Raw genomic sequence first — 9,993 nt, 5'->3', positions numbered from 1 at the left:
AAATGAACTTTTAATAAATCAACACATCTGTGAAAACTGTCCTCTTTATTTCAGAGGTAAACTGATAACAGCCTGAAAAGGTGATTATATAACTCTGTTCAGCCTTAATGTGGCTGCTTACTGTCCTTACTTTGGCTGCTTAGCCACATTAATCGGAGCTGACGTTAAATTGGAATGACACACCCCCAGCTGAAATGAAACATCTGCCAGTTAAAAATGACTGAGAAGTCGGTAGAAGTATAATTATCAGTCCATGAAAAAAAAAATATTTTTTTTTTCCAGCAGATATTATAGTTACAACATGATTGAGCTAGCAGAGCAGTTTTATTTTGCTATGTTTGGTATCTATTCAGTTTCAGGAAAAACACGATGTAACCACTGGCTTAGTAAAACTGTCAAGCTGCTACTGAGCTGCTACTTGCCAATAAGCTCAGGGCGGTAAATGACTGTCTTTGGTTCCAGAGGTTGCAGGTTCGAACCTCGACTGGTGCAGAATCCACATTGTAATGTGAACATCTTAATCATGTGCTCCAAACTGCGTGAGTGTGACTGAGCAGCATCTTCCTAAAAATGCCTGGACCCCACCCATCGCTGCACAGCAGCTGTAATTTTACGTATATTTCCAATACATGTTCCCATATATTGGAATGTCATAGATCATGTATTTATAAATATATTAACCCAGTATTCATCACATGAATGTAAATACATTATGAAGGACTTTTATACATATAAAAGTCAATATATGAACACATATATTATATATTTATATTGCAATATATGGCAAATATATGAAATGCGCAATTGTTGCTGTATTTTTCCATATATTAACATATATTGCAATATATTGATGCAATATATACATATATGCCACATATGATTCACCTATATATTACACCATTTATTTCTGAGACATTTTCAAATATATAATATATTTCTATACATTGTTGTTCGCATATTAAATGTAATATATTCTAATACATTACAATACATTGCATTTCATATATTGGTAAATATATTTTCTTTCCGTAAGGGGTGGTAGCCATGCTGGTTCAGTGTGCCTTCAATTTTGAATAAATTCCCAACAGTGTCACCAGCAAAGCACCCCCACACCATCACACCTCCTCCTCCATGCTTCACAGTGGGAACCAGGCATGTGGAATCCATCCGTTCACCTTTTCTGCGTCTCACAAAGACACGGCGGTTGGAACCAAAGATCTCAAATTTGGACTCATCAGACCAAAGCACAGATTTCCACTGGTCTGATGTCCATTCCTTGTGTTTCTTGGCCCAAACAAATCTCTTCTGCTTGTTGCCTCTCCTTAGCAGTGGTTTCCTAGCAGCTATTTGACCATGAAGGCCTGATTGGCGCAGTCTCCTCTTAACAGTTGTTCTAGAGATGGGTCTGCTGCTAGAACTCTGTGTGGCATTTATCTGGTCTCTGATCTGAGCTGCTGTTAACTTGCCATTTCTGAGGCTGGTGACTCGGATGAACTTGTCCTCAGAAGCAGAGGTGACTCTTGGTCTTCCTTTCCTGGGTCGGTCCTCATGTGTGCCAGTTTCGCTGTAGTTCTTGATGGTTTTTGCGACTCCACTTGGGGACACATTTAAAGTTTTTGCAATTTTCCAGACTGACTGACCTTCATTTCTTAAAGTAATGATGGCCACTCATTTTTCTTTAGTTAGCTGATTGGTTCTTGCCATAATATGAATTTTAACAGTTGTCCAATAGGGCTGTCGGCTGTGTAGTAACCTGACTTCTGCACAACACAACTGATGGTCCCAACCCCATTGATAAAGCAAGAAATTCCACTAATTAACCCTGATAAGGCACACCTGTGAAGTGAAAACCATTTCAGGTGACTACCTCTTGAAGCTCATCGAGAGAATGCCAAGAGTGTGCAAAGCAGTAATCAGAGCAAAGGGTGGCTATTTTGAAGAAACTAGAATATAAAACATGTTTTCAGTTATTTCACCTTTTTTTTGTTAAGTACATAACTCCACATGTGTTCATTCATAGTTTTGATTCCTTCAGTGAGAATCTACAATGTAAATAGTCATGAAAATAAAGAAAACGCATTGAATGAGAAGGTGTGTCCAAACTTTTGGCCTTTTGGCCTGATTTTCCTACATACATAATAATTACTCAGAATAATTACTGCATGCATCACTGTAATTGCATGCAACAACGTGGACAGAAAAATGACTTTGTCTGATCAAACAAATCAGACTGTAGTTTCTATCATCTCAGTCAAATTGTCTGTGGAATATCAGAGTTTGTGTCATGCAGTTGCAGTTTGCCACGCTCTTAAAATATAACAGACTGATTTATGAAGATGAAGATAAGAAGATAGGTGAGGAGTTAACAGCCCTGGGATCAGTTGTTGCAGCTCATCTCAGAGACACAAGGTCTTTCTTGTTAATCTGATATAACAAGAAAAACTGAGTTGCTTTTCACTCATTTATATTGAAGCCATTTGCACTAACTTGGTGTCTGCCTCAACTGGTAGAGGGTAAATGCATGTAATAGAGTCATTCAAGGTAACTGTGGTACAGAGTGTTTTATTTAATAACAGAGTGTTAATGAATATCCTCTGCATCACATTCCAAAGAATAATTCAGGCTGCACCAACCTGCAGTAGTTAAGGTGGAGAGATAAGTAATCTTGCAGATCTGACAGCTTCACATTTCTTTCCAAAATCTCTTTTTGAGATGAGCCAACTGTCCCTGGTGGTGCTTGCTGTGCTGCTTTGCAGTTTTCCATACGTACATGGAGGGAAAGTCCTGGTATTCCCACTGGATGGAAGCCACTGGATCAACATGAAAGTCCTCATCAAGGAGCTTCACTCCAGAGGCCATGAAATCACCGTCATACGACCGGAAGATTCCTGGTACATCAAGAGAGACTCCCCTCACTACAAGACTATCAATGTCGTTTTTGCGGGTGGCTATGAGAAAATCTGCAGTTCTTATGTAACAGTGATGCTTCATGTTCAGCGGGAAGGAGCTTCAATTTGGACTCATATATTGCTGGAATTGGCGAGGATGGCGCAGTTGTATGAGATGAACAAACACACTGTTGAAATGATGGAGCAGATTTTTGAGGATGCTGCAATGATGCAGAGCTTCAAAGAAGCCAAATACGATGTGGTTCTGACAGACCCCATGCTTGGAGGAGGGGTGCTGCTGGCTCATCGTCTGGGTCTTCCACTTGTTTTGAGTTTAAGGTGGACCGTCCAAGGGGAGGGGCATATGTCCATTGCCCCCTCCCCACTCTCATATGTCCCACTCCCACGGACAGAACTGCCTGACAAGATGACATTTCCCCAGCGAATCAAGAACGTTCTTAACTACTTTTTGATGCGTCTTCAAATTGCCTACATAGCAGATCCAAACTACAAGCCTTTTGTCCATCGTTACTTTGGCTCTGATGTACACTACATGGAGCTGTTCCAAGCAGCAGACATCTGGCTGATGAGAAATGATTTCACCTTCGAGTTCCCCCGGCCCACCATGCCCAACATCGTCTACATGGCAGGATTTCAGTGCAAACCCTCTAAGCCCCTCCCTCAAGATCTGGCGGACTTTGTCCAGAGCTCTGGTGAACATGGTATCATCTTAATGACACTGGGCACCTTGGTGGGAGAGCTTCCAGAGGACCTCACAGAGGACATTGCAGCAGCTTTTGCTCAGCTACCACAGAAGGTGATCTGGAGGCACATGGGCAAAAGACCGTCCACCCTTGGCAACAACACTTTACTCCTGGACTGGCTGCCTCAGAACGACCTCTTGGGTCACCCCAAGACCAGAGTCTTTGTGGCCCATGGAGGCACCAATGGAGTCCAGGAGGCCATCTACCACGGCGTTCCCCTGCTGGGCCTGCCCCTTATGTTTGACCAGCAAGACAACCTCTTTCGGATGAAGGCAAGGGGTGTGGCCAAAGTACTGGACATTGCAACAGTAACTAAAGACAGCTTCCTGGAGGCGTTGAAGGAAGTGCTTTACGAGCCGTCCTACAGGGAGAAGATGCAGATGCTCTCCAGGCTGCACAGAGATCAGCCCATGAAACCACTGGACCGTGCCATGTTCTGGATCGAGTTTGTCATGCGACACAAAGGAGCATCGCACTTAAGGACTGAGTCTTACAAGATGTCCAAGATCCAGTACTACTGTGTCGACGTGGCTGCCTTTCTGATAGCAGTTATCTTGCTGATAGTAATTATTTTAATTTCTGCAATGAAGTTTTTGTTCAAGAGATTATTCTTCAGACATAAAATGAAAAAGGAATGATGTATTTGCAATGAGCTGTAAATATTTTCACAAAAGTCTTGATTCAAGAACAGCAACTGGACAAGATTTATGAACTGGAAATAGGCTGTGTCACTACTATGTAATGTCAGTGAATGATAGAGAGCACACATTCTTACTTTAAACGCCAGATTGCAAATGCTGTATTCAATTAAAAGTACCTGGGCACAGTAATTAATAGAATTGAAGTTGAAATTGAAACAGTGAAATGCTTTGGAAAAAAAGAACATTAGTTGACACTCTTGACCAGTTTGCTGAGTTTTCATTTGTTTGCAAATACTTTTATTATCCCAGTTTACTTCATGAACTATACAAAGATATATTCAGTTATCAGCTATACCTTTCACCTTTCTTTCATCCTGTCGGTGGCAGTTTTAAGTTTGGTACAGAGGAGCTCAGATTTGGAACAAGTAGAAGACTATTTCTCAACCACATCATTCACGAATTTCAAACACAATTTTTGCCTATCGTTTAACCATAGAAACTGAATGGGTAGAACCAGCATGGGCCTTTGGTTCATGGCAAATCAGGGTATTCATGGCTTGGCGCTCTCTTGGTTTAAATCTCATCTCTCAGAGAGAAAGCAGTGTGTCCACTACGACAATATGACCTCTGAGTACTGGGAGCTTAACTGTGGTGTTCCTCAGGGGTCGATCCTTGGCCCTCTGTAGTTACTTATAACATTGACTTCCATGGTTACGCTGATGATGCTCAGATGTTCATCCCCATCAAGCAGAATGACATTTTGTTTGTTGCACTGGTGAACCGTGACGTGTGTCTGTGTGAAATTAAAGTTTGGATGTCCTTAAATTTCCTGATACTTAATGTTGGAAAGAATGAGATGCTGGCCATTTGTCCCCTTTATGCATAAGCATCTCTTTAGTAATCTTACCCTACACTTTACGACTGCTTCATCTCCCAAAACTCTACAGCTAAAAACCTTGCTGTGATTTTTTACTTAAGCCTCTCGCTAGTCACTCATCGAAAACCAGCCACCAAAACTGCCTTTTATCCATTCTGCAATGTTGCTAAAATTAGGATCATGCAAAGTCACGGGGTGTCATGTGGTTTGTTGTAAACTTTTTGGCATGTAAAGCCCTTTGAGACTGTAAATGATGACACCGGGTCTTAAATAAACTTGGACTTTATTCAAACAAACTACTCTGCCAACGCAGTAACATCAGTGAACGCTACAGCAACAGTCTTGTTAATGTTTCTCTGCTTTCTGCACTGTCATAACCAATTATTCATAGGTTCTCCTTCACACACACACACTGATTTTCCATTCATTGTTTTTTTTTTTTTTTTTTCAGGGGCTGAGGGTTTGAAACCACTGATCCATGCTGTCTAATTCTGACTCACATCTTACCTCAAAACTTGCTAGATTGGAATCCTTGAATTTAATCAAACAAACAGGCGCTGAATAGTCATGAATTTGACATCAGTGTGAATGTGGGAAATCTTTGACACAAAGATATTTTTCTGTCAGAGCAGCATGAATCAAGTCTTTTCAAATTCATATTTTCTTTAATGAGGCTCTTATAAATCCAAAAACAAGACCGTCAGGCATATAACTGACAGATCACAACGGCTTTACAAAATAAACGGTGTTTACAGTGACTTAAACATGTCCCTTTATATTTATATACATCACACAAATAAGATATTAAAGGTTAATACTATGTTGAGTAACATAAATCCTTCATACCTGCGTGCGGTGTTTGTGTTTCCTGAATGTGGTTCATATTAACTCATTTTCAGTTCATTCATCTCAAAATGTGAACTAATTCATGTACAAATTCATCAATAATTGCTTTGCTTGCATTCAGTAATTTCTTTACAGATTAGATTTAAGAGAAAGGAGAAATTCTCGTTTGGGCTCAGAAAAGTCTTGGACTGAAAAGCACAAAATATTCTCTTCATTCTGTGAAATCCCACAAGACTCACACAGGATAATCAGTAGAACACAAAAAGGACATTGTTGATAATCTAAAATCAAAGAATATGATTCAGTTCAACTGTTACTGGGTTATAACCTGTGGCTCTGCTACACTGCAAAAATATATTCAGTCTTCACATCCTATATTTATTAAAAAAAAAAAAAGAGAGAGAGAGAGAGATGCTAGTGGGATGAGATAATCCCACTTGTTTCTAATAAAGTTTCACTTGTTTAAGGATTTTTTTTTCTGGGAAGCATAAATATGTTGAAATATGGCAGGTCAGCCACTGGGATCAAGAAAATGACATTTGACTTCTGCAAACAAGTTAAAACAAGTGGGATTATCTCATCCCACTGGCAGATTTTTTTTTCACAAATAAGATTTAAAGATGTTGATAAGATGGATTTTTTTATGCTTATCATGCAGCTCACTCAGTTGTACATTTAGTGAAGGCCCAGCCTCCAGGCAAACATTAGAGATATATTTAAAGAGGACCAATAAGAGAGAGACCTGTCACTCCTGTCTGAACGGCACAGCCTCGTCTCAGTAAACCGCCAGGAGGACAAAACTCAGACTTACTGTCATAAAAACTGTTTTTCCACTAAAGTGCACCGTGCCACAGCTGACACAGTGCTGCACAGATTTCTATACGTCCATCCTTGTGAATTTCCTGCGGGATGAATAAAGTATCTACCTACCTACCTACCTACCTTCTGTTCTGTTCACAGGTCAGGTTAAAGTTTTCTGGGTGGCTCCTAAACATTGGAGATTGACCAGTTATCGGTTCTAGCTGATTTATTGAGGCTGATATTCAATAATAATAATCGTAATCTTGATTTACATGACGGCTGATATGACAGACTTAAAGACAGCAGAACAAAAGTAAGCGGGCAGGGAAGCATTTCTGATAATATGGTTACAATTTTTATTTCCTGTTTCGCTGGATTTGCACTGACTTTAACAGAAAGAAAAAGCTCTTAAGTATTCCCCTTTATTATCTGCCTTAAAAACAATTTTCATAATTATAAATATATAGTAATTGTAATTATAAGTGCAATTTCTTTTTTCTTTTTTTTTGACGGGAGGAGGGGATGATTTTCTTGCAATTTATTTATTTGTTTACTAATGTAATCTTATTTAAATATTTGTTAATTCATTGCAAGGTTTGTGTTGGTGTTTCTAATTGTGTTTATTTTGACACGGCAATTTGCAAATTCACTGCAAATGAATGTTAGCGCTAAATTTTGGTTAGCAGTGTCACTGATTACTAATAATCAGCATCGGGCATGAAAAATCAATATTGGTTGATGCCTACTAAGGATATTAAGTGCGGGGTGCTGGTCAGGGGTCTGGGCTGATTCCTCAAACACAAACAGGATCAAACAAACACTGTAAAGCCAGCGGAGCCGGGCAGGCATGCCGTGGTGAGGGGAAAAAGCAGAGGAAGTAGTGGGATGTGAGGCTGACTCTGACTGGCCAGGGAATATGGGAATTACTTATTTACAGGGTTTGAATGAAACAACACAATTTTAAAAGCAAGGCAGCAGCTGTAAATACAAAACACTGTAAAACCCGCTGGCTGTGGCTCCTGTGAGATCAGCTCTGCGGTGCCTCGAACTCCTCAGCGCCTCCATGATCCTGCATCTGCTGGCGTGTTCCTTTAAATCCACCTGCAGCCTGGCCGTCCACGCCGGCTGAGCGGCACTGCTCGCTGATCCCGGGTCAAAACCAACAAAGCGTAATGACTTTTGGCTGATTAAAAGTATTTTTAGTTATACATCTGTGTGCTGTCAGTGATTAACAGCAGGATGACCTGAATTTGGCTTGACACTGACAGTAAAGGTACGACCAAGTATTCGAGCCACTATAGGGAAAAAAAGAATTATGGAGCCGGGGGAGAGGAGGTAATATTCTGAGAAAAAACATAGACTTTCCCAGATTAAAGTTGTAAATTTACAGGGGGGAAATTACATATTTACAAGAAAAAAATCATTTTCTTTAACTTTTTGGTCGAGGAGCCACACATGTTGACTCTGCTGCAAGGAAATCCTGCTGATTTTAATCCAGAATCACACAATATTGTTTTCTTCTGAATGGGCCCAAGTCATGGCAATGTCTCCTCAAAGTCCAGATGCTGAGGAGAAGACTGTGATTCTGGGTGAAAATCACCAGGATTTCCTTCTGACTGAATCCCACAGGAGAAGAAAAACTAGTTTTCCCTTTTCTTGTAACTTTGTGAATGTATTTTTTTTCCTACAATGGCCCTGATACGCCGTCGTATTGAAAAACAGGTCATGGAGTAAAAAAAAAAAAGATGTCCTTGATACAGAAACTAAAACTTCAATGTTGGGCTCAGCTTCAAGAATACAGTTTAAAATGCCTCTATTTGGAATTAATCATTGGAAAATTAGCAAATAATATGAGTCCCATGTTAACGAGCATGGCTCCTGCTCGGTGTCTTTGATCCAGGTGTGCTGTCCTGTACCTGAGTGTGACCGCCTCACAGGAGGACAGCAAACATGACATCGTCACCACAGCACCACAGTGTGTTCCCTTCAGTTTGGGCTGAGAGAGAGATTTCACCTCAGACACAAAATAAATGCTCAGGATCAAATTTTCAGGTCATGCTCTCGTCGGTAAAACAAGGTCTCTAAGTCCATATGCAGTCTATATACATTTAAATGATCAGATAAATATTAAGAGGATTGATAATTGGGGTTCAGTCCAGGCGGGTGAAGAGCTGGACACTGGAGGCTCGGCTGGTTCGAATCTCAGCTGCCAAACTCACTGCTGAGCAAGGCACTTCGGCTCCAGCTGCTCAGGCTGAGCGTCCAGGTGTGAACGTCCCGTACCCGGTGCCTCCAAGTGTGACTGAAATGCCCTCAGCAGCCCCGTCGCTGGATAAATCAAAGTTTTCCACGCAGGCCAGGGGGTCAGAGCGGCCGGCCGGGCAGCTCCAGCCTGTTGGACAAGGCAGTCAACACCTGGTCGAACTTGGCGTAGCGCTGAGCCTGGTTCTCCTCGGCTCCCCTGCTCCCCCACAGCAGCCTCATCTGGAAGTCGGTCAGGAAGAGCTCCAGCACCTCGGCCCGCTCCTGGAAACCTGCCGGGTCACGACACCACGTCACTTCATCTCACCACAGTAACACCCTGAGCTCAGAGCCCGTCTGAGGAGAGGCTGCCCTGCAGGGCCTCTGGTGGCCTTAGGTTTTACTATGCATTCAAACACAAGAAATCTGCCATTTCAATATAATATTTCATGAATTATAAACATTACCTTCTTTAAGGTAATGTTTAATTATTTGTTTATTTATTTTTTGTTTTTTTTCTGTGATTATGTCGGAATATTAGGGCCACTGTAAGGTAAAAAAAATTATGGAGCAGGAAGAGGGGGGATAATATTCCAAGAAAGAAACTCAGAATTTTCCAAGATTAAATTAGCAAATCCTACAATGGCCCTAATACACCTTCATAGGTTTTTATTTATCATTTATTTATTTTTACTAATGTACAAGTAATTTTTTTGCTAATTTACTAATCACCCTATTTCCAATTTTTTTTTTTTTTTTTTTTTTTTTTTTTTTTTGAATGAAATTATCTTAATTTCCTCAGGTTTTAAAAGATTAAACTGGTAGGATTATATCAGAAAGGAAAAAATGTTAAAATGGAAATTATTTTGCTGAGGAGCTCCTGAAGGACCGTCCAGGAAATTTGTTCACTGTAATTTCACATAAAGCTGAAAAAA

At 40.5% G+C, this 9,993-nt stretch overlaps 1 protein-coding gene and 1 pseudogene across 1 annotated transcript in view; one reads left to right on the top strand and one right to left on the bottom strand.

Annotated features, from left to right (window-relative positions):
• Window positions 1–2,712: 2,712 nt before the first annotated feature.
• Window positions 2,713–4,290, top strand: LOC115365699 (UDP-glucuronosyltransferase 2C1 pseudogene; annotated as a pseudogene).
• Window positions 4,291–6,567: 2,277 nt separating this feature from the next.
• Window positions 6,568–9,993, bottom strand: part of sh2d3cb (SH2 domain containing 3Cb) — a 67,645-nt gene continuing 64,219 nt past the window's right edge. The window contains exon 11 of the mRNA XM_030060824.1: window positions 6,568–9,351. Coding sequence (XP_029916684.1) covers window positions 9,182–9,351 — 170 coding nt within the window. The 3' untranslated portion in view covers window positions 6,568–9,181. The remainder of the gene's footprint in view (window positions 9,352–9,993) is intronic.

This window comes from Myripristis murdjan, chromosome 9 (assembly GCF_902150065.1).
Source record: "Myripristis murdjan chromosome 9, fMyrMur1.1, whole genome shotgun sequence".
NCBI classification, from domain to species: Eukaryota; Metazoa; Chordata; class Actinopteri; order Holocentriformes; family Holocentridae; genus Myripristis; species Myripristis murdjan.
This window is presented reverse-complemented; position numbering and strand designations above follow the sequence as displayed.